The 26501-nt window shown below is 38.5% G+C and overlaps 1 protein-coding gene across 2 annotated transcripts in view; it reads right to left on the bottom strand.

Annotated features, from left to right (window-relative positions):
• The window catches only part of SUGCT (succinyl-CoA:glutarate-CoA transferase), a 799797-nt gene that overhangs the window by 450425 nt on the left and 322871 nt on the right, over positions 1-26501 (bottom strand). For both annotated transcript variants that reach the window (XM_004739352.3, XM_045089530.1), the window contains exon 10: positions 3731-3802. In XM_004739352.3, coding sequence (XP_004739409.1) covers positions 3731-3802 — 72 coding nt within the window. The remainder of the gene's footprint in view (positions 1-3730; positions 3803-26501) is intronic.

Here is a 26501-nt window from a genome sequence, read left to right as displayed (position 1 = left end):
ATCTGGTTAGGTCCAGGCCGCAAGCCCCAACCTGCCTTCTGTGTGCTTTGGTTCTTGTGTTAGTTCAGTTCTCAAAGCCCCTGCGATGCTGTTTGAGTCCGTCCTGCGTGTGTCCCACTTAATGTTCAGGCTGCCTCCTGAGCAGTATTCTGTGTGTTAACTTGGTTTGCAACTTCTTTGGTGGGATGGTTAAGATCAGATCAGTGTACATGCAGCTCAGAGCTGAGAGCCCAAGTTCACAAACACCTTCAAAGCTCACTTTCCAAAGCTCATCCCCCTCGGCAGACTCCCTCCAGTTCCCTGGGGCTCCCCTATAGTTAGTCTACTTCCCTGCACACTTCCAGGGTGGAGGCCAAGCAGTGGGAGGACAGAGGAAAAAGCCACAAAGATTCCTCCCTCTTTTTGAGGGGCAGATGCAGGATTTCCACACTCTCTCCGCTATTAGAGCTCACTTTTGTGCTCTTCACTCCAGGAACAAAGGACTCAGCTCTGTTTCCTAGTGCCCATTTCCATGTTTTTGGCTCCACTGTATCCACGAAAGGAAATCACTGTAGAGAAAGCTGGTAAACTTAATTCTGGTTTGACAGTTTTGTTTTGTTTTGTTTTTTAAGATAATATTTATTTATTTGAGAGAGAGAGAGGAAGGGAGAGCACAGAGGGAGAAGCTGAGCAGGGAGTCTGATGCAGGGCTTAATGCCGGGGCCCTGGGATCATGACCTGAGCTGAAGACAGACGCTTAACCGACTAAGCCCCTCAGGAGCACTAGAGGTACTTTATTTTTTTTTCAGAGGTACTTTAAATTCTGGTGTTCTTCCCTGGTTTACCTACCACTACTTACTTTTCAGCATCCTCTTAGATGTCCATACATTCTATCCAGGTTTTATCATTATATTCAGTGGAAGAGACAGGGAGAAGTGTGCTTACTCTATCTTATCCAGAACCAGAATCTCCAAACCTAATTTTTATAGAGGCCATTTACAAAGCACATTCTGTGAGCCAGGACTGGACTGAGTACTTTACTTATCCAATCTAACTCTTACAAAACTCCAAAAGTTATATATTAGGAGAGTTATATATCATAATCTTCATTTGACTGTAAGAAAACAGATGCTTGGCCAAGATTAAGTGTCTCACCAGAGGTCACCCAACTAGTGTCAAGACTCATGGTATGCCTTAGAAGTCTGCTATCACGTCCTCAGACCATCCACTCCAGCATCAACAACAATGCTTACTCGAACTGGAGTTTCCTGTACCCCACCTCAGACATGCTAAGTCGAAATTTTGGGGAATGAAGCTCCAGGAGATTCCCTCTGCATGCTGAAGTTGAGAACCAATGCACATTCCCTGCAATACAAGAAACCTTCAGTCTAAATGACTTTTAAAAGGATGTCAATGTACTTCAAATAGGAATACCCATTAGTATTGGCATCAATCAGCTTAAAATAGCTTACATATGCTCATGTTCCCTACTCTTCTGTATCATGTTAAGAGACATAAAATAGGATTTGTTTTAAGCCAAGGTTCACTTTATATGCAGAAAGATTTTCTGAACGCCAAGCCTTGAACCCCCTGCTCTTGTTCTCACTCTAATTCCTGACAATAAGAGCTCCTTAAAAGGACCCATCCCCAAGTAGCATTAGTCAGCCAGTATATCAAATTCCATTTTGGAAAGACAATAGGCCTAAGTAAATTCTATGCATTCATCACAGACAATACTGCTATATTTCTCCCTAGGAGATAGAGCTGCCCTATCTTTCACTATTTACTTGGCAAAAGAACCATTGATGGGCTTACTATAAAAAACTGGGGACCTCATCTTCCACATGGCCAGTTTGAATGGCAAGCCCCTCAGTAATAGATAAATCTGAACAAAAAGTACTTAGGAGAAACCCACTATTTATGGAAAAGGGAAACAGGCCATTTTTCTTAGGTTAAAAGGGTTTTTAGGGCAAGTTTACATGTAAGGATATATAAAGTCAATCAGTTTGCAAGGTTGCTCAAGATGCCTATAAATGATGGAAATAACATTAAAATCCTCTACTCACAAAACTTTTCTTGAGTATCTCAAAGGATTTGATAGACATTGTCTTAAGCCTCATAACAGGGATTATTATTCATAACTCACATATGGTAAAAGAAAGGTCAAGTATGCCATTCTCAAAGGCCCTCTAATGCTCTCCTTTTAAACAAATGTATCATAACACACCATCCCAATAAGTCATATTTTAGTACTGAAACTTATGGCAAATATTCCACTTTGAAACAAAAATCTTTTTCAAAAAAACGTTCTTATGGATATTTATGAGGAAGTTCAAAAGTTTCAAACTGATCAGCAGTAATGAATCAAAAATAAAAAGAATTCAGTACAATTATTTTCAACAGTGAAGAATATGTCAACCAGTAATTCCCCCCCTACACACCCCCCTTTCTGGAGAGAGAAAACTCCAAAACATATGGCCCAGGAAGAAAATCTGTACTCATTTATAGCAATGAACTGGCTTTTACATCTCTGCAGCTAGAGTACGTAAATGACTTCACAGGCAACGGCTTCCGTATGTTTCATATTTTTAACATTGACCGTTCATAATAAAGATTCTTTGATCCTAGATCAAATGTTTGAATCCATTTTCTCTCTGCTTACTCAGAGTCACCGTTATGAAAGCTCCCCTCTTTCCCACCTCAGATGTTCCAGCTTTTCCTGCAATAGGAACTGTCTCTATTTGTCACCTTCTCCGCGGTACTTCCCACAGCTTTGCTGTGGTTTTCCGCTGTGCTCATTAACCTCTCGCACAAAAGAGCCACAGTGATAAATAATTTTTGTACATAAGAAGTTAATGACAATAAAGAAGGTTCCCCTAAGGAATTCACAGGCATCTTTAATGAACCTGAAGGCTCACAGTGAGTGGTTATCTATGATTAATTAGTACAAGAAAATAAACTGCCCATCAGAAAAACATCCTCAACAGGTAAGACTTCTTTTTACCTGTAAGAGAAATTAAAATGAAAACTTAAATGTAGATTTTTAAAGCTAGATTATACTTCTGGGGTTAGAACTGGAAAAAGTGAACAGGAACCGAAAGACTTAAATTAAAAAAAAAAATCTAGGTTAGTAGTAAAGTATCAAATAAAAAAAATCCAAGTGATGCCAAAAACTTAAAATCTTCAACATAAAATTATCCTTAATGACTCCAAGGCCTTTTTAAAAAAATCTTGTTGAGGAACAACATTTTTAATACAATCTTAATTGCTAAAACTTAAGTTAAAACATGAACTCTGCAGAAAGGTACTCATTAAACAAAGGCTAATTTGAAAAAAAAATGTTTGGTTTTCTAGTGGCTAAAACAATAATTTGGTTTACATTGTATTTGGGCTTAATTAGGTCTCACGTTGTTAACAAAGAAAAGAAAAAAAAAAGGGAAAGCAAAAAGAAAAAATATCCTGATGCTAAAAATGCCTTTAAAATGAATTCTTTTTCTTTCCCTTTCCTCATTGGAGTAATAGTCGAGGTCATGTTGGTACTATACACTTTGGTTCATTTCAAAATATAGCTAGATACCTCAAAAAAAAAAAAAAAAGTCAGTATGCTAATTCAGACCATGTCCTTAGCATTTGGAGTGTAAAAATTGCACAGGGTAGGGGAGAAAGTAGGGGTCTCGAGCTAGCTATAGACCTAAGGACAGTGACAAGTCATTGCATAGATCATTGGCCCATCCCACTGATTACTGATTACCTTGCACACAGTAGCAAACTGCTGATTGTTTCCTGCTCCAACCACAAGATATCCATCCTTGGTTTTAAAAGCCTAAAATAAATAAATGAATACATAAATATATAAATTTATATATTGAAAATACCACAGAAGTTAGCTTCAATTTCTAAAATTTCTACACAGAAAGCATGTTCTAAATCAACATTATTAATTAAAACCATATCAATTAATTAGTATATTTTGCTTTTATATATGCATAGTTATTTTTATGTGGCATTTTCAAAGCACTCTCCAACTCTTCCACTAACTGTTGTAACATGGGTGGGGGTAGGGAACTTAGAAAAATAAAGAAAAGTCTAAACTAAACTAAAATAGTTTTGTTGTAATAGTAACACAAAATTCTATATTCATTACTGTATGATTTGTTTGGCTATTCCAAAGTTTTATGCTTTCTTTGTTTCCATTTTTCCTTGGAGGGCAAAGAGCAAGAGGGTACACAGCTTTCTACGAAATGTAAGAAGAATGAAGGGAAGGAAGGAAGGAAGGAGGGAGGGAGGGAGGTTCCTAAGCTGATAGATTTCATCTTTGAAGATCTCAAATGTAAACTCTTGGACATCATCACTCTTCTGTAAGTGAAAATTGGCACATGTGAATCTGTGTACCTCATGTGGTTTTATGTACCTGAAAAATGTTTGTCGCTTCTAGGAGACATATTTCTTAGAGCAGCAAAAAGAATTTAAATAATTGATACTCCCACCTCCCAGAGTCCTAGACACTCTGGAGAACTCCCTTCACATTTGATCACAGTGCTGGCTGGAGGAACCAACCTTTACCCTCAGAAGGCCTCGTCCCCATTTTTCCTTAAGTAAATGAGTTTCTTTCGTTTCCTTCCTTTTTACATAAAAATTGTTCTGTATCTTCACCTAGTTTTTCTTCACTTACCGCTGCCTCTGAGAAAGATGACCTCTATCTTCCTTGCCAGGGCTTGCTCCTACGCTAACCCTGGTGCCACCTTCACTCACATCCTTCAGAACCCTGCAGTCATCTTTAATCTCTTTATTCCCACTGAGTCCTTTTTCTCCACCTACAATTAGGCTCAGGCCTACACTAAAAATATTAACAGCAGGAAAACAAAATTTCCATCAGTCCTGACATGCTTCTCAAACTATCTTGAGATTTTCTTCCTTCTCTCCATCTCTAAAAGATACAAAATTTCTACCTGCCTATACTTCTTCACCAATACCATATTCTGATGCTCTTTGTCATCAGGATTCTTACCCCAACACTACACTGACACTATTCCTTCTTGACCCCGCTGTATTATTTGGTACTGTTAACCATCCCTTCCTCCAGGAATCTATCTTATTTCTAGGCTCCAACTTTGGTTCATCTCCAATCTCTTGACCTATATTCCATATGCCCCCTCTCATGATTTTCTTCTTAGCCTTCAGCATTCCTTAAGGATCTGCAAGGGGTCTTCCACTACACTTGCTTCTAACGGTAGCCACTACGCACACGTGGCTATTGAATATAATTAAACTAAAATCAAATTAGCCATTCACAAAAGACCACATATTGTGATTGCATTTCTATGAAATGTCCAAAATAGGCAAATCCATAGATAACAGAAAGCTTAGCGGTCACCCATGGCGGAGAACACTGGGAGAATTTGAGGAGCAACTATAACTGAGTACTTGGTTTCTTGTGGGGATGATGAAAAGGTTCCACAACTGTGGTAATGGTGGAACAACTCTGTGAATACACCAAAAATCACCGAACTGTCCACTTCAAATAGCCAGATTATAGGACATGTGAATTATATCTCAATAGAGATGCTATTAGGAAAAAATTAAAGTAACAGTTCAGTTCACAGATGCACTGACTACAAGTCAAGCCTTCCATAGCTACATGCGGCTGGTAGCTGCCACATCAGCACAGATAGACAGCATTCCCGTCATTGCTCAAAGTGCTGCAGTGGGGTGCTGGGAGACCCAAGCTGATAGTTTGTAGGTTTTCTTTTTATTCTACCTACCAGGCCTAACCTGATATCTGAAGAGTGTCAGGCAATGAATAAGTGGTTGTAAAATGTAATGAATCTCTCAGATAACTGCTCCCATGTAATAGGATTGTGGCTAAAATGAATCTCAAGCAGAACACTGTAATGGGGTTTATTCTATTTACATTTTTGCTTGCTTTGGTAATGAATGCTACTCAAAAGATAACACATGAACTATTTTAAATGATTATTTTCCCAGTTCACAGGGTAAAAGCAAAGTTAGTATTATAAATAATGCATTAGTGTTTCTCAAACCACAGAAAGGGAATTTGCAGTGGACCTGTGAGAGAGGGACAGAAGCTTTTGAGCAGAGATGTCTCAACAACATAGTTGACAGCGTGAAGGTACACACGTTGTCTGCTTGCATGTTTGCTTTGCTTTGTTTTGTTTTGTCTAAGTTGGGGAGTGGGTAAGTAATGTGAAGTAAAAATGTGTGTTACCAAGAATAATGTGAAAAAAGACTTTCAAAAATTTTAGATTAGTGACATGATATTCAGCAAGTTTACATTTTGGAAGATACTCATTTCCTTTTAATTAATGCAGAAGAGTTTCTTCCTTAAGCCTTAACTATACCATGAAATATTTCTTTATCAATATATAATTTGTAAAATTTCGAGCACAGAGAACTAGTTAATGATCATAGGAAAATGAAGACTGATTAGTAGCTGAACCACCAAACACAATTAAAGGTCACCAAATAGATTTGTAAGGATGAAGGTAAAAATGAGCTCTTGAAATACTTATTTGTCCCCTGTTACTATTGCTACAGTGTATATTTAATAAATATATTTTAAGTAAAAACTTAAAACAGTACTATTGGCTGACGACTAAATAATTATGTCCGCCCAAGTTTCACATGTTAAAACCCTAATCTCAGTATGATGGTATTGTGAGTGTAATAATTAATAAAGGGAAATCTCACTAAATTGAAGTCAGGAGACTAGAAGGAAAAAGTCATACCACTCGGTGTCAATTACAAGAAGAACTGTCAGTTACAGACCCGAACAGAAGAATCATCAATAGGAAAGAAGGATCGATTACAGACCCCACAGGAAAAGATGTACATTTGACCCCTGAACCACACCAATGCCCCGAAACACAGTTGAAAATCCAAGTATAACTTTTGACTCCCCCAAACTTAACTACTGATAGCCTACTATTGACCATAAGCCTTACCAATACCATCGATAGTCTGCTAACATATTTTGAATCTTAGAGGTATTATATACCCATATTCTTCTAGTAAAGAAAGTTAGAGAAAAGAAAATGTTAAGAAAGTCATAAGGAAGAGAAAATACATTTATAGTACTGTACTGTACTTATGGGAAAATCTCGAAGTATAAATGAACCGGTGCAGTTCAAACCCATGTTGTTCAAAGGCCACGTGTCCACTGAATCCTCTACACGAAATCAACAGCCCCTGCAGCTCAGCAAGTGAGAAACCATCATCACCCTGAACTCTTGCTTTCCTCTGGTGGTCTCTCATTCAAAACAAATCCTCCCAACTTCCTCCTTCATCTCCATAAAATAACATTCCTCCTCTTCTTTTGTTTGAACTTGCCTTGCTTTTGCCATAGCTTGTATGTCCTGAGTACAGTTATCTGTTATTCCCAAATAAACCTATTTTCACTTTAAAAATAATCGCCAAGTTTATTTTTAAGATTAGCAGAAGCAAGAACATGGCCATCTGCGAATCACGAAGTAGGCCCTCACCAGATACCAAATCTGCCTCTGCTGGGGTCCTGGATTTCCCAGCCTGGAACACCATGGGAAAAGGGCAGCAGAAATTGAAAATCTGGAAAATTCCCAATCTATCCATATTGTAAAAAAATGAGAAAGCATGGTCAGAAGAAAACACCAACAGTGTGGCCACGTGACTGACTGACTGTCCTTCAGTGAGTAAATGGATAAATAAATATCCAGACAATGGAGTATTATTCCACGCTAAAAAGAAATGAGTTATCAAGACATAAAAGACACGGAGGAACCTTAAATGCATACCACTAAATTAAAGAAGCCAGGCTCACTAGACTGCAAATTGTATGATCCCAGCTATATGACATTCTGAAAAAGGCAAAACTATGGGTACAGTAAAAGGATCAATGGTTGCCAGGGACTGGGAACAGAAAGAGATAAATAGAACACAGAGGAACTTTAGGGCAGTGAAAATACTCTGCATGATACTATAATGATGCCTACATGTTATTATACAGTTGTCCAAACCCACAGAGTGTACAACACCAATTTGTGTGTTGTGGACTCTAATGTCAACTGCAGACTTTGACTATACTATGTCAGTGTAGTTATAGAAGTTATAACAAACATAGCACTCTGGTGAGGGATGTTGACAATGGGGGGAGGCTGTGCATGGGTAGGGAAGAAGGTATACAGAAAATCTCTGTACCTCCTGTTGAATTTTTTTCTGAACCTAAAACTGCTCTAAAAACTAAAATTTATGGATTTTTTTAAAAAAGGACAGCAGGAATCATCCTTGGCATGATGATAATATTCTGTATCTTGATTGAATCCATATCAGTATCCTGAGTGACACTGCACTATAGTTTCATATAATCTGAAAATGGAGTGAACTGGGTAATGGGTACACAAGATCTATCTCTATTATTTCTTAAAATACATATGAATCTACTGTTATTTCAAAAACAAAATTAGGTTTAATTTTTTAAGTCATCATGTATTAGATTAGGGCCCTGACAACAGAGATGGAAAAAAACAGAATCAAGAAATATTTAGAGCAGCATTATTTACAGTAGCCATATTATGAAAGCAGCCCAAGTGTCCATCAATTGATGAATGCATAAGGAAGATATAGTATACACACACATACACACACACAATGGTTATTCAGCCATAAGAAAGAATCAAATCTTGTCATTCATAATGACATGGAAGGAGCTACAGAGTATCATGCTAAGTGAAATAAGTCAGTCAGAGAAATACAAATCTCATATGACTTCATTTATATGTGGAAAATTAAAAAATGAGCAAAGGGAAAAGAGAGAGAAAGACAAACCAAAAAACAGACTCTTAATTATAGAGAACAAACTAATGGTCACCACAGAGGAGATGGGTGAGGGTCTAGGTGAAATGGGAGATGGGGATTAAGGAGGGCACCTGTCTTTGGGGTAAATACCCAGGAGTGCAATTGCAGGGTTATAGGAAAGTTCTATTTTTAATTTCTTGAGGAATCTCCACACTGTTCTACCCCAAAGATACAGATGTAGTGAAAAGAAGGGCCATCTGTACCCCAATGTTTATAGCAGCAATGGCCACGGTCGCCTGTGGAAACCATGGAAACTGTGGAAAGAACCAAGATGCCCTTCAATGGACGAATGGATAAGGAAGATGTGGTCCATATACACTATAGAGCATTATGCCTCCATCAGAAAGGACGAATACCCAACTTCTGTAGCAACATGGACGGGACTGGAAGAGATTATGCTGAGTGAAATAAGTCAAGCAGAGAGAGCCAATTATCATATGGTTTCACTTATTTGTGGAGCATAACAAATAGCATGGAGGACATGGGGAGAAAGAGAGGAGAAGGGAGTTGGGGGAAATTGGAAGAGGAGGTGAACCATGAGAGACTATGGACTCTGAAAAACAACCTGAGGGTTTTGAAGGGGCGGGGGGTGGGAGGTCGGGGTACCAGGTGGTGGGTATTATAGAGGGCACGGATTGCATGGAGCATGGGTATGGTGCAAAAATAATGAATACTGTTATGCTGAAAATAAAAAATAAATTTAAAAAAAAGGAGGGCACCTGTCATGGTGAGCACTGGGTGATGTATGGAGGTGCTGAATCACTATATTATACACCTGAAACTAGTATAATACCGCATGTTAATTAACTGAAATTAAAATAAAAACTTCAAAAAATATATTTAGGTGGTAAAATCTGCTATAGTTGGTAATGACTTGAATGTGATGGTCAAGAGGAGAAGACTGGGGGAAAGCAAGATGTCATGGTGAACTTTAGGTTTCTGAGGAGCTTTTGAGATACTCCTGTGGAGATTCCAAATGAACAGAACTTGGAGACCAGATGCAAGTCTGAACTGTAGGGAGAACTTGAGAATGGTTTATTATAATCTATAAGCGAAGCCATAACACAGATGAAGTCATGTAGGAAGAGTTCAACAGTTGAATAGGAAAAAAGTGGGGAGCCAAGGGATGAGTCTGAAGGTCACCCCCATCTCAAGTCCAAGCAGAAGAGGAGTTAGCCACAGGAGTAAGAGGAGGACCAAAGAATGCCCACAAGGTGGTCTTTCCTTCCCTCAACAAATGCTGTTCTGGTATCACAATGTGGATCGAATGAACTTTGAAGTGAATCAGGGACAAAGTAACAGTTAAGAGAATGGGGAGAGCACATGCAAACATCTGTTTGATAAATCTGGTTGTAAAGGAAAAGAATCAACAACACACAGAGAACACAGACTGAGCACATGCAGGTGCCATGTTGGTGTGGTTGTAGGAAGATGAATGAGTTCCCACTAAATGCTTCTACTTTCCTATGAAATAAGGAGTGAGGTCAGCAACTGAGAGCAGGGTTGGGACACATGAAACTGGAAGCCTGAAAAGAGTGTATAAGTTCTGACGTCCCACTGAAGAGTGGAACAGCCGAGTGACAAGATACACGTAGTCGTGTTGGAAGCCCCACTGAGTGATAGTCTCCAACATCTCTCAGTCACAGACATAAAACAAATGGATATTTGCATTTACTGGGATATTGTCAGATGAAAATAACAACAAAGTAAAAGATGCAGGAAAATTGGAAAACTGGCCATAATGTTACTGGGTGATGGGCCATGGTCTAATTGGATATGGAAAAAGATGGTGAAGATGGGAGGAGGCTATAGATAGGGCAAAAGGAAAGATGTCAGTGGATAAGAAATCCTGATGAAGTCAAAGAACAGTCATGAAGGAGATGCTTGTACATCCAAGGTGGAAAAACAGGAGACCATGGATGGTCACCTTGTTAAATACTTGATTCAGTGCTTGATGAAATGAAGCAGATCCAGTGAGATGTGAGAGCCACAGTATAAGATCCATAGACTCATTGCCAAAGAGTAGGGACTCAATAGATAGCATTATTATTAAACAATTACTAATATACTGCATCTACCTAAAAGGTACTTCCAACTGTGCTCTAAGCCCTTAGATCCTGACTTTTGGGCCTTCATCTATCTCCAAACAACTCCTCTCTTTCTTCTTATTACCTTAGTCTCACTATCCATACTGAACAAGTGAAAACATGCCCTACACACACATTGCTAACAGGCTTTCCATCACAGGGGGAATTCGCATCAAAAGTATCTAATTGGGCTATGTACTCTCATGGCTAGAGTATTTCTCATATAAGGAATTCAGGCCTCAGGAAAAAAGAAGCCACTGCTTCTGCATGAAATGCTGAGGGAGAGGGAAACAGGGACCAGTGTTTACAGCTTTAAAAGGACGAGGCCAAACCCAAGCCATTCCTCTTAGGACACCAGATTTATTATTTACAGGAAAAGAAATGCTCCTTGCTGGGGGTTGTGCTGATTCAAGGGTGACAAGTGTCACTGGTAGGGGAGATCACACAGAAACTTGACAATTTTCTTCACATTCTAGTCACAACATACTTCCTTTCTTGGGGAAGTAGGTGTTTCTCAGACTGAGAAAAATACTGATGGGTCAAGGGATTAGCCATCCCAAGGAAACTGCATGACTTAGAAGCAATCTGGGAAACATGAAGACAGAGTTAGAGTTCAGTTCCTCTGGTTAGAGCAGCTTCAGGTATAAAAGGGACCCCATTGAGAGACTGAAGGCTGGCCATATAAGATACAGGGGTACAGAACACTGAGCAGACATGATGTCAGAGAAATAAAAGGGTCAAGTTGGAATTCCCATTGCTCTTGGAATTTTCTATTGCTTCCTAGATGCTCTGCTTTCCCAGTTTCCAGGCATGCTAACCTGGATGGATAATCTCTTAATTATTGAACTGCCTATGATTAAAAACACAGAAATACCTCCAGAAGTTCTACAGCAACTCAATATACCAGACGGTCAAGAGGAAAATGAAAAAAAAAAAAGTAAAACTGAAACTTTCTGTGTCACCCTCTTAAGCTATCATATTGACACATAAGTATTTCTTCTGGTCTAAATAAAGTACACAATGAGTAGTGCATCTACTTCAAAAATAAGAGCAAAAACTCCTGGGCCTCCTGGGGCTACCTAAGTCTTAACAAAATTTTCTTCCACAAAAGGTAACTGTTGCTAAATGACTTCATCATCCACTGGAAAAAGACATTCCCTGAAGTTTAACTCACTGCCATGAGAACGTTTTCTGGAATGTCAAGCAGTTACTGACTTTGGGTCTGTGCTAGTACATCGTGACAAATATAGAGCAATATTTCCTACCACAAACAGTTCAGTTCACCTTATGGTGCCGAAGCTGGCTGAGCCAGATGGCAACGAGGCACAAACACGCTTACAACTCAAGAACAGTGTCCTCCACGGGATGGGACCCTGCAACAAGTGGATAAGTAAGGCCAGGAGTCCTTCATCTCGCCTACTATTTGGCTTTGTCTGGACATCCTTCATCATCGTGAATAAGCCACTTTGAAGTCTTATTTCTAAATACAAACCCTGGCCTTGAATTGTAGAATAGCCTTGAGAGAGACATGATGTGGTGATCTCCTGCAATCCCAGATCCAGGCCGGGATTTTCCAATTCCACAGGAAATCTGACTGTTCAAAAATATACTGGAGGTTCTTCAAATCAATTCAATCTCACTAAAATCAAACAGATCTGCGGTCTTCAATCACCCAGTTTCTGACACTGGATATGGAGACAGTGGCGAGGAAGAAAATGGAAGCTGTCTTATTGTTTCTATATTCTTCACAAACTGTCAATGGGTGTTATTTTTCTTATAGAATAAGTCCTTTGTCATGAAAGCCTGCTGTCATCATAAAAGATGCAGTCATCATGCATCTTGGACACAATGGAATATGGCACATGGTGCTATTTTTACTGGATGGTATGGGCCAGGAACTGATTTTGATGATCCTCAATTGATTTCACTATAAAGAATGGTAAGTCAGATTATTTGAAATAGCCTACCAAAAGTGCCTACCATTTAATGGCAAGTGACAAAAATCTTAGACAAGTCCATATTGATTTTTCAGGAGCACTTCAAGGTAAAAATTTCTTGACTGTATTAATTTTTTTTTTTTTAAGAGAGAGCGAGTAGCAGGGAGCGGCAAGGAGGGAGAGAGAATCTCAAGTAGACTCAAGTAGACTCTAGAGAATCTCAAGAATGCTCAGTACAGAGCCCAATGTGGAGCTCAATCTCACAACCCTGAAGTCATGACTTGAGCCAAAAATCAAGAGTTGGAGGCTTAACCAACTGAGCCACCCAGGCACCCCTGCGTAAAGCATTTTTAAAGTGTTCTCTGCATGTTGTAGCAACCACAGTCCCATACTAGTTATATCTCGAACATATTACAGCAATCCCATAACCAGACCCATACTAGTTACAGACTATCCATGAAAATATTATTTCTGACAGCAAGCCTACACTGATCTCAGACCAGTTCAAAGCATTCACAGACCAGAACTTTATTCAAGATGTCACTTTCAAGCAAAAAATCAAGCTAGAAAAGGATATTAACTATAATTAAAATAAGAATATTCTAAAAAAATAAAAATTAAAATAGAATAAGTATATTCTAATGTAGATCACAGAGTGGCTTGCCAACAAGGTTTTCCAAACATAGCTTAATTCCATTATATTTCAATATTTTTCAGTGACAAAACATAGGACATCCACAGTAGGAAGAGAGTTGGGGTGAGGCTCTGACATTAGACCTACACTCTAGACCTAAAGAGTCACTGGGTACAAGTCCAGTGACAAAAGAATTTTCAGACCAGAGTCTGAAAGGTTTGAATAACATGGCTCAGGAAAGCAGTCAGCAAGATAAAGTACAGAGGTACAGGTAGGGGACAGGGCGAGAAATTCTGACCGAATAATTCTTAAAAGTCCTACTGCAGGCAGTTGGCCACTGAGATGTACAGACAGAAGTTACAGGGTCCCACTGATAGGAAAGAGGCTCAAAGTCTTTCCTCCAAATTCCCGCACAAGAAATTGTGAAGATAAGGCAAAAGGTAGAGGGACAGGAACCAGGCAGTTAAGTAGATGAGTAACTCAGAGTCGGAGACAAAAGCAGAAGCCTGAGCCTTTGAACAAAGACATATGAAGCAAAGAGAGTGACCCGTGAAGGTCTGGTGGGAAGGTAAGAATGTAGAGCCCACTGTAGTTACACCCAGGACAATATCTAGCATGACAGGCGCTTCGTACATTTTGTTAAATCAAAGCCAATGTATTAATGCTAGATCACAGCAAACTAGGCATTTCGGGAGCTGTTACTATAGAGAAGGCATGGTGGCAAAACTGGACATCATGCAGTAGAAGAGATGAGGAAGTGTCAATGATTCAAAGACAGGCATGTACTGATAATGGCAAATATACTTAGCATGGATTTCCACAAGCTTTCTTCCTCACTGATGATTGCCTAAATTTAAAGGTGAAGATTAAGTTTAAGGGGAGCTGGAGAATATAGGTCCTATAGTTGGAACAATGTGGGACATAGTCTCCCTAATTAAGGACTTCTCCTTCTTTCCATGGCCAAAATTTAGCCCATGTACAATGTCCCTTTTCAGAGGCCATTTTAGTTGGCTGAAAGATCTCTTCCCTTATCTCCCTAACACTCATAGCCAAGGTTTTCTCAGCCCGTCATGATATTTGGAGGCAAGGAAGCTTCCATCCTGTAGAATATGAAGAGAATTCTCCTAGCATCTCCCATTGGGCAAGGATTCATTCATACTGCCACTACCTCCAGCCACCAATTCCTTCATCATCACCCCAATGCAGTATCCAAGACAGAGGTTTTTATGGAACTCTGGTACTCCATCTTGAAGCATATAGGATCACCCTTAGTATTCTTTCCATCAGACCCTCCAGATAGTTGCTACCAAGTAACTAGATGTGAACTGGAATTGAAATTTATTTTTCACCCAGTATAAAATGGTTCCTGTACGGAGGCTTGGAATCAAACTCTACAGATTCTCAAAACATCTTTGGACTTGGCCAAAAATCATGGGAAGCTACTGAAGTTACACAGTGGAGAACAAGCACTTTAGTAAGGCCCTGCTAACTCACAGGAAGAGGTAAGATGCAGTCCTCATGGGATAATCAAGTATCTAAAACAAGTCAACTCAAGGGTCAGAAAAAGGGCACAGGAAAGATCTGTCTTAAATATCTGCAAACATTTCTAAGGAAAGTGATAGAAAAGGTGGTAGGCTACAAATTCAGACTTTTCTGAGACTGCCATACTTCAGGGTCTGGACTGTTCCCATACTCCTTCTCCAGGTGATCAGGACCTGGGAGCCTAACTCAGGGCATCTAACGTGTATGTGAGATTAAGGTAGACACCAAGGTGATGAATTACCACTGTAGAGTGAGAAAGAACCATAGTAGAAGCCAGAATCTTGGAAGACTAAATGTTCCATAAATTATCTCCCTGGGAAACTAATAATCAGAAGGCAAAATTGTCAGAATTAAGCATGGATGAATTACTTCTTGTCTCAAGTCTACATGCATCTGGATACTGAGTCAAGCCTGAATCTGTCGTTAGAAAGGTCAGTAGAGTCTTCTGTGTGTGGCTACAAGAAATAGGGGGAAACAAGACTTCTCATTCAACAGAAGGAGTCAGGCTGAATTACTAGAGAAAGAGATCTCAAAATGCTCCCCAACCATTTACATTTCATGAAATTCTTTCAAAAGAAGAAACAATGTACTCTGAATATTATTCTACACATTCCTGTTCTAATCACTGGTGACCCAAAAAAGTTGGACTCACATGGGCACATACACCATGACTGAGGTCATGGGAGTGTTATGCAAAGTTATTTTGCATCAAAATTTAGACCAACTAGGAGGCTTTCCCTTCCAAAGTAACTTAACAGCACAGCATTCTTACAAGCAACCTGAGAAGAATTTTCAGTAAGTCCTTCCAGTAGGTCAGAAGGTGAAGAAAGCAATAATTCCTTTCTGGTCTCCATAAGCACTTAAAGAGAAGATATTTGGTACTTCTGTGCATCCCTGTCAACATTAACAGGTCATATTAGCTACAAAGTCAAAGGTAGCAGGAGATTCTGCTTTATTTTAGAGTTTATCTATATGAATAACTGTTATATTTTAGTTCCTATGGGACTCACGTTCTGTAAATGAAGGTGGAAACTTGTTCTGCATAAGAATTTTTATGCATAGGGGCGTCTGGGTGGCTCAGTGAGTTAAAGCCTCTGCCTTTGGATCAGGTCATGATCCCAAGGTCCTGGGATGGAGCCCAGGACTCTCTGTGCATCAGGGAGCCTGCTTCCTCCGCTCTCTCTGCCTGCCTCTCTGCCTATTTGTGCCCTCTGTCTGTCAAATGAATAAATAAATAATCTTTTTTTTTTAAGAATTTTTATGCATAATAACAGAATGTGCTGGAAATAACTTACCCATTCCCTGTGTCTTCAAACACTACAGTCCCTCATCTCAATGGCATTAAATATGTTTAATTTCCACTCCATTCCAAACCCCACTTGAAGAAGCACCTCCACACTTCATGTGGCTGACCATTCCTCATCCCTGGTTGACTAGAATAGTGTGGATACCAATCCCAAGCCAGCTAATGGATTCACTGGACAGGGATCAATTACACTAACTTGAGAATTCAAACATCATGTTCAGGTAGGGCTGAGATGGCCACAGTAGGCTTAAGTAGGCTTAACTAAGAAAGCCTCAGAAAGGCCACAACCGAGACAAAAGATGAGATTACACAAAAGAAACAGATACGGACCAAGTAACTGCTCCCTGTCTGATTGTATCCTGATTCTCATGAAACCAGACTATGCTTTTGGTTCTGAAAAATCTCTATAGCCTTACAGTAACCACCCCCTCTTATCTGCCTCATCTCTATTTATCAGAATTAGTTTGACTGAATTTCTGTTTGTTAGAACCAAAAAAGACTTAATCATAGATTTCCTAAACTGTGCTATATGATGGAAATTCAGGATCAATATACGACTGGAGTTCTCTTGCTAGAAAAGTTCTGGGAAGCAGCAAATGAGCAGGTTGGGCCAAATGAGAAGGTTGGGTCTATATCTTATGGACTCGATGTCTATTTGCCTAGCACAGGGCAAAAACAACAACAATAACAACTAGAGATTAACTAGAGATTTTAAACTGGTATTTCCCAAAACTAACTCCACAAAACACTGTTCCAGAAAGTGTTAATGACAATGAGTGTGATCTTTCATTTTCTTTAGGGTTAGTTTCACCAATTAAGTGAATTACTTAAGGTCTGATTTAATATACCCCCTAATGGATAAACTCTGCTGGCAATTGTATACAAGTCCTTAAATAAAGTCTTTGACTATATGCCAAAAGAAAAATGCTATAACTTAGTTTACCTTAATCCATATTTTCCACCCAATAATTTCAGTTTTTTAATATGATAGCTAATTATTTAGATAAAGTAGTTGTGTTTTTTTTAATGACCTTTAAATCTTTTAAATCCAGTTGTCTGAGAAGAGAGTGACATTTGCAAAGACCAAATAGTTTAAATTCTTCAGGAACCCCTCTAAATGTTACAAAGTTAAAATTCAGGTAACCACACCTATTGTGATAAGCACTGAGTTACATATAGAATTGCTGAATCGTTATGTTTTACACCTGAAACTAATACAACAGTCTATGGTAATTATACCTCACTAAAATAAATAATAAATAATAAAGTAAAATTTAGTTTCTAATTATCTACATTATGTACAATAGATTATTTTGCTTATCAGGTAGTAGTCTCTCTCTGCTATTTCCCTACCATTCACTTCTTCCTTCCATCCCTGGGATTGTGCTGTCCCAGAACAACAGCAAAACTACTCTCAAATGACATCCTAATATAATATGTTTTTCTCAAAGTCCTTACCTTTCTTTATCTCCTTGTCCCCAAACCTCCCGTTTTACTGTAGGGAGAAACGACACAATCCTACTTCCTTCAGACTCCAACTCCTCCCACTCTATGGGATTTCCTGACCTTCCCTCCTCAGCTGACCTTTCTTCCTCCTCCTTACCCTTTGGCTCTGTGAACTCACTCTCTGTTACAAAGATTCAACCATAACTTCTATAGGAATTCTCATTCTAATACTGAACCACCTCTAAGCTCTTTAATAAATTAATCAAAGTTGGTAATCAAAACTCAACTACTTAACTACCATCTAAACCGGAAAAGGAATAACTTGGGAAACTGAACCAAGGAAACAGCGTCATAAAGCTGGGACACATAAAGGGCTATTCCACCAGTAAAGTGTAAATGAGAACGATATGTTCATAAGAAAAGGGGAGAGAGAAAAAAAACTCCCCCAAATAATCCTAATCATGGCTTTTCCTTAGAGAGGTTCAAATTTATCCATAAGTGCATGGATTGCAAAAGCCAAAAAGTTAGCAGAAAAACAGGTCTCTGTTTTCATTGCCTTTGGGCACTATGCAAGAAGCAAATACAAATCCTACTTAGAAGGAAACCCTCAACCCAAACTGAAGAGGATTTTCACTGAGATAGTCCAGTTGTATTTGAGCCTATAATCCAACATTATACAATGTACATGGAAATGAGTTACCGTGAGCCAGAGTTGAAAGCAAAAATGAAAAGCAGAATAGAATCACGAGATCTTAAAATAATGGTATTTCTAGAAATAGAGTATAAAATAAGTATGGTTAAGACTTTTTTAATGGAGTATAGATTCAAGCGTATGAGAAAAGTGTAAGTTATACTCCTAAGAAAGGTACATTTTTAAAAGAACAGAGTATCAGTTTTAAAAGTAAAAGCGTTATTGAAATTTAAAACTCAGTAGACAGGAAATAAGAATTCTTGCCTGAAATAGACATTTGGAAAAATAAGCTAGATAGAGTTAAGCAGAAAGAATATATAGAAATTTTAAAGTGATATTAAAAGACAAGGTTAAAATGAAAATATCCAATTACAGTTATAGAAGGAAAGAACACAGAAAATGGGGGAAACATAGTATATAAAAGATGATGCCTGATAAATATCCAGAATTAATTAATTCTATAAACTCAGTGAATCCCAAGTGGGACACACAAAAAGAAATGGACAACTAGATAAACCATAGTAAAACCAAAGAATACCAAAGCCAAAAGAGGCATGTTAAAATAATCCAAATAGAAAGGGCAGAATATCCATGTCATTTGTACAAGTAGCAAAAAGCCCAATAGCAATGATAGAAGTCAGATGATAAAACTGAGATATAACTCTAAACAAAGAATTTTATACATTAAAATATTCTTAAAGAATGACCTTGAAATAAACTCATATTCAGACTAGCAAAATCTGAGAGAGTTTATCACCAACAGATCATCACTGAAGTGGTTTCTAAAAAATATGCTTTAGGAAGAAATTGAATCTAGAAGGAATGAGATACAAAAAGGAATGGTAAGAGAAAAAAACACAAAATTGGGGGACCTGGGTCACTCAGTCACTACGCATCAGCCTTTGGCTCAAGTCATGATCCCAGTGTCCTGGGATCGAGCCCCGAATCGGGCTCCCTGCTCCACGAGGAGCCTGGTACTTCCCTTCCCACTCCCCCTGCTTGTGTTCCCTCTCTTGCTGTGTCTCTCTCTGTCAATAAATAAAAACTTTAAAACACACACACACACACACAAAATATATATGAGTTAATCTAAAACACTAATATGAAAAAAGAAGAAGGGGGGATGGAAGAAGAGGGGAAGGAGTAATCATGGTAGTGGTGGCAACGGCAGTGGTGGCAATATGGCAGCAATGGAAATGAGGCACCAAGATCTCCTTAAAGAGAGAACCTGATGTGAGGTGACATCAGCAAAATGCAGAACGGGAAGGCCCAGGCTCTTCCCACCTGGAAACACTGACTCAATAACAAAACATAGATCCATATCCTTTCTGATAAATCCAGAAAATGGTGGAAAGCCTGGTGCACCCCAACTGAATATGAACCAAACCATATCAAAGCCAGTAGGAAAATCTGTGGCACTCACTTGCCATAGTCCCTCCCCGCCCCAGCTCAGTGAGGCATTATTGAACAAAAACCCCCCAGCTGCTGACTTTTCCTTGAGAAAGAAAAGAAAAGAAAAGAAAAGAAAAGAAAAGAAAAAAAGGATGGCCAATATGCAGACTTTCTGAAGGGCTACCTGAGGAACTGGATTTTGTCTTGCTTGAATCTAAGTGATAACAGGAAGGGATGTTAGGTTGTGGGCTGCTGAGAACAAGAGAGTATGGACTAGCAAACACTCTCTCACCGTAGTCCCTCTCCCTGGTTCACTGTAGAAAAAGTGAAAGAAAACTCCCAAGTCCTGGCTTCTCCTTGGGGAGGGAAAGAGTTGGGGAATGTGTATAATTTTCCATATTTTCAGGGGGATTCCCAAGGGACAAGTTTCTGTTGTGCAAGTCTCAGAACACTTATAAGGACATAGCATACTTTAGATGCCTTGGTTGCAGACTAAAAAAGAGACTTGGGTGGCATGCTACAATTTCAGAGGAACCACAGTATAACAGACAGAGTGTTGTACAGCGAGGGGGCCTCTCATTCAAAGGCAGGGAGAGAGGAGGGGCATGTACGTTCAATATTCTGGCACCTCAGGGGCTGCTCAAGGGACTAGTTCCTGTCACTCCAGTCTCAGAGCACTGATTTGACACAACATACACTAGGTACCTGGGGCTGGAGCCCTGGGTGGGGGTGGGGGTGAGATGCCAAGGGGAGGTGAAATGATGACAAAAGGTTGCTGGGAATTTGTGTCACTTCCAGAGAAACTGCAGTAATGCAGACAGACACCAGAGGGAGCAAAAGATTATGGGCTCCTGAAAAACAAAACTGGCAAATCCCTCTAATTGTAAATTTACACAAACCAGTCCAGATAATATACATCCACCAAAAAGGTTTGAGGAACCCCCAGGATATCTTGCCAGGATAACTAGTAACAGTATTTCCCTGTACAAAGCCAGAGCATAAAAACTGGAAAGGTGGCTGTTTTTTTCAAGTACATGTGTACTTGTGTACAAGGTACATGGAGAAACAAGGACATATCGGTCCAATCAAAGAAACAAAATTAATCTACAGAACTGATTCTTAAAAAATGGGTATGTATGAGTTACTTGATAAAGACTTATAAATGACCATTATAGAGATGCTCAATTAGCTCAGGGAAACTATGTTTGAACAAAATGAGACTAACATCAAAAGTAAAGAAAATATTAAAAAGAACCAAACTCTTCCATTGTATATATGGACCACATCTTTTTTTATCCATTCGTTTGCTGAAGGGCATTTCAGCTCCTTCCACAGTTTGGCTATTGTGCACACTGCTGCTTTGAACATTGGGGTGCATGTGCCCCTTCTTTTCACAACATCTGTATCTTTGGGGTAAATACCCAGTAGTGTATCTGCTGGTCATAGGGTAGCTCTATTTTTAACTTTTTGGGGAACCTCCACACTGTTTTCAAAAGTGGCTGCAGCAATTTGCATTACCATCCTTAGAGCTAAAGAATACAATAACTGAACTGAAAAAGAAAGAATTTATTGTTCACTAAATTGAATAGCAGACTTGATCAAATCAAAGAAAGAATCATTGAACTCAAAGACAGGTCATTTTAAGTTATTCATTCAGAAGAAAAAAAGAGAAAAGAATGAAGAAAGTATAAGGAACTTATGAGACACAATCACGCAGACAAATATACAATTTTAAGTATCCAAAGAAGGAGAATAGAGAAAGGATCAGAAGGGCTATTCTGAAAAATAGCTAAAACTTCCCAAATCTGGGAGAAGAAATGGATATCCAGATTCAAGAAGTCACTCCTCCCCAGGAAACCAACTAGAATAAATGTAAAGCACTCAACTCTAAGGAGCACCAGGGTGGCTCTGTCAGTTAGGTGTCTGCCTTCAGCTCAGGTCATGATCCCAGTGTCCTGGGATCGAGCCCCACATCAGGCTCCCTACTCAGTGGGAAATCTGCTTCTCCTTCTTCCTCTCTGCACGCACTCTCTCTCTCTCCCTCAAGTAAATAAATAAATCTTAAAAAAAAAAAAAAGTCCACACTAAAATACATTATAATTAAAATGTCCAAAGTCAAAAATAAAGAGAATGTTGAAAACGGGGGCAGCAGGGGGGGGTGGCAACTCATCACACACAGAGAGGCTCCCATAAGACTATGAGCAAAATTTATCTATCTATCTATCTATCTATTTATTTATTTATTTTAAATTTTTTATTTTTTTATTATTATTATTTTTTATAAACATATATTTTTATCCCCAGGGGTACAGGTCTGTGAATCACCAGGTTTACAAACTTCACAGCACTCACCAAAGCACATACCCTCCCCAATGTCCATTTTTGTGAGCAAGATTTCTTAACAGAAATCTTATAGGCCAGAAGAGATGGGATGGTATATTCAAAATGCTGAAATAAACGAACTGAATACCAAGAATGGGATTTCCCGATTACCAAGAATGGATTTTCCAAAATACAAGGCAAATAAAGCTTTTCCCAGAAAAACCTAAGCTAAGGAAGTTATCATCATTAGATCTGTGTTACAGGAAATGATAAAAGGAGCTACAACTGATACCACAGAAATATAAAGGGTCATAAGAGACTACAATGAACTATTATACAAAAACAAACTGGGCAACCTAAAAGAAATAGATAAATTACTCGAAATATACAATCTTCCAAGACTGAGTCATGAGGAAATAGACCCATAATGAGTAAAGAGATTGAATCAGTAATTAAAACCTTTCAACTAACAAAAGTCCAGGATGAGATGGCTTCACTGATAAATTCTACCAAACACAAAAAGAATTCCAATATAATTAGCCATATAATTAATAGCAATCCTTCTCGAACTCTTCAAACAATTGAAGAAAAGGAATACTTTAAAACCCAGTTTAACAAGATCAGTATCACCCTGATGCCAAAATCAGAAAAATACACCAAACAAAAAAAAAAGAAAATTACAAATCAATATCATGAGAAAAGAGATGCAAAAATCTTCAACAAACCAAATTCAACAATGCATTAAAAAGGTCATATACTAAGATTAAGTGGGATTTATTCCAAGAATGCAAGGATGTTTCAACATCCACAAATCAATCAACACTGATACACCCCCCCCCATTAACAAAATGAAAGGCTAAAAAAAAAAAAATACATGATCAGCTCAATATATACAGAAAAAAACATTTGACAAAATTCAATGTGTATTTATGATAAGAAAAAAATCTCTCAACAAAGTATCTATAGAGGAAATGTACCTTAATTTAATACAGGCTATATATGACCAACCCTGGTTAATATCATACTCAATGGTAAGAAGCAGAAAGCTTTTCCTCTGAGATCAGGAACAAGGCAAGGATGTCCACACTCTTCTTACTTTTATTCAACATAGTATTGAAAGTCATAGCCAGGAAAATTAGGAAATTTCTTTTTCTTAGGAAAAAGAAATAAAAGACATCCAAAATAGAAAGGAAGAACTAAAACTGTCACTATTTGCAAATTACATGATACCGTATGTAAAAAATCTTATAGACATCATCAAAAAAAAAATTAGAGTTAATAAATGAATTCAGTAAAGTTGCCAGATACAAATTTAATATGCAAAAAAATCTGTGTATATATACACTACTAATGTACTATCGGAAATAAAAATCAAGGAAAATAGAATCAAATTGCATCAAATAGAATAAAATATCTAGGAATAAATTTAATCAAGGAGGCCAAAGACCTGTACTCTGAAAACCATTAGGCACTGACGGAAGAAACAGAAGACAGAAAGAAGTGAAAGATATTCTGTGTTCACACAATGGAAGAATTAATATGTTAAAATGTTTATACTGTCCAAAGTAATATACAGATTCAATGCAATCCCTATAAAATCTAGTGGCATTTTCCACAGAACCAGAAAAATTAATCTTAAAATTTATATGAACCCATAAGAGACTCCAAATAGCCAAAGAAATCTTGAGAAAGAAGAACAAAGCTGGAGGTATCAGCTCCGTGGTTTCAAACTATACTGCAAAGAAATAGTAATCAAAACAGTATGGTATCGGCATAAGAACAGACATATAGGGCGCCTGGGTGGCTCAGTGGGTTAAGCCGCTGCCTTCGGCTCAGGTCATGATCTCAGGGTCCTGGGATCGAGTCCCGCATCGGGCTCTCTGCTCAGCAGGGAGCCTGCTTCCCCCTCTCTCTCTCTGCCTGCCTCTCCATCTACTTGTGATTTCTCTCTGTCAAATAAACAAATAAAATCTTTAAAAAAAAAGAACAGACATATAGATCAATGTAACAGAATAAAGAGATCAGAAATGAACCCAACCATATATTGTCAATTTATGAAAAAGGAGGCAAGAATATACCATTGGGAAAGGACAGTCTCTTCTATAAATAATGATGAAAAAACCTACATGCAAAAGAATGAAACTGGACCACTTCCTTATACCACATACAAGAATTAACTTAAAATGGATTACTTCAACTTAAGACCAGAAACCATAAAACTCCCAGAAGAAAACATATAGTAAGTTCCATGATACCCATCTCAGCACTGGGGTTTTTGTTTTGTTTTGTTTTGTTTACTACAAAGGTGAAGGCAACAGAATCAAAACCAAACTAAACTGAGTAACTAAAAGCTCTGCACAGTGAAAGAAATCATTAACAAAAAGATAATCTACTGAATGAGAGAAGATATTTGCAAACCATATATCTCATAAGGGGCAAATAGCCCAAATATATAAAGAACTCATACTACTCAAAGCAGGAAAACAAACAATCCAATTAAAAAATGAGAAGACATGAATAGACATCTTTCCAAAGATGTACAATGGCCAACAGACACATTAAAAGATGCTCAGGGCACCTGCGTGGCTCAGTTAGTTGTGTCTGACTCTTGATTTCAGCTCAGGTCTTGATCTTAGTAGGCTCAGAACATAAAGCCTATGATAGATAGATAGATACATACATACATACATACATACATATGACTCAGTATCACCAATCAACGGGGAAATGCCCATCAAATCCACTATATCCCCTCACACCTCTCAGAATGGCTAGTATCAAAAAGAAGAAATAACAAGTGCTAGCAACGATGTGGAGAAAAGGGAATTTTCATGCACCTTCAGTGAGAGTGTAAACTGGGGCAGCTACTATGGAAAACAGAATGGAATTACCTCAAAAAAATTAAAACTAGAACTAGACTCAATGTGTTGGGCAGTTTGTAATGTATACAAATGTCAAATCACTACACTATACTCATGAAAGTAACATAAATAGAACTTCCCTATGACCCTGCAATTGCACTATTGGGTATTTACCCCAAAGATACAGACATAGTGAAAAGAAGGGCCATCTGTACCCCAATGTTTATAGCAGCAATGGCCACGGTCACCAAACTGTGGAAAGAACCAAGATGTCCTTCAATGGACGAATGGATAAGGAAGATGTGGTCCATATACACTATGGAGTATTATGCTCCATCAGAAAGGATGAATACCCAACTTCTGTAGCAACATGGATGGGAGTGGAAGAGATTATGCTGAGTGAAATAAGTCAAGCAGAGAGAGCCAATTATCATATGGTTTCCCTTATTTGTGGAGCATAACAAGTAACATGGAGGACATGGGGACATGGAGAGGAGAAGGGAGTTGAGGGAAATAGGAAGGAGAGGTGAACCATGAGAGACTATGGACTCTGAAAAACAACCTGAGGGTTTTGAAGGGGTGGGAGTGGGAGGTCGGGGGAACCAGGTGATGGGTACTGGGGAGGGCAAGTATTGCATGGAGCACTGGGTGTGGTGCAAAAACAATGAATACTATTACACTGAAAAGTATATACATATAAAAAAGGAAAGTAACATAAAATTTTCAATCATACTTCAATTTTTGAAAAGACAAAAAAACAATTAAAATGGCAATAGCAAGTCTTTCCCTATCAGTAGTTACTTTTTTAAAAAAAATTTTTTTTAATTTATTTATTTGACAGAGAGAGTTCACAAGTAGGCAGAGAGGCAGGCAGAGAGAGAGGAGGAAGCAGGCTCCCTGCTGAGCAGAGAGCCTGATGGGGGACCTTATCAGTAGTTACTTTAAGCATAAACAGATTAAGCCCTTCCAATCAAGGACACTTAGCAGCTGAATGAATAATAAAACAAGATCCAATTATACAGTATGGACAAGAGACTCCCATTAGGCTCCAGTCCACACATGGGCTGGAAGGGAAAGGATGGAAAAGCCATTCCATGCAAATGGTCACCAAAACAGTGGTGGATATATTGGTATCAGACAAACAGAGACTTTGAGTCAAAAAGTTTCAAACATGACCCAAAAAAAGGATATTATATAATGGCAACAGGGTAATTCACCAGGAAGATAAAATAGAAATACACGTGCCCCTAACCTCAGAGCACCCAAATGAACAGAGCAAACACTGACAAAACTGAAGGGAGAAACAGACTGCGACACAATAATAGTAGGAGATTTCAATGCCCTGATATCTACAATGGGTGGAACGTCGACCCAGAAGATCAGTAAGGAACAGAGGACTTGAACTAACAAGTGACTGATGATGGGGTTCAGGTAAAACCCAAGAATCAACAACAATA

Source organism: Mustela putorius, unplaced genomic scaffold, assembly GCF_011764305.1.
Source record: "Mustela putorius furo isolate JIRA1106 unplaced genomic scaffold, ASM1176430v1.1 tig00003845_pilon_pilon_pilon, whole genome shotgun sequence".
Taxonomy (NCBI): domain Eukaryota; kingdom Metazoa; phylum Chordata; class Mammalia; order Carnivora; family Mustelidae; genus Mustela; species Mustela putorius.
The sequence above is the reverse complement of the archived record's forward strand: the minus strand, read 5'-3'. Positions and strand labels throughout refer to the sequence as shown.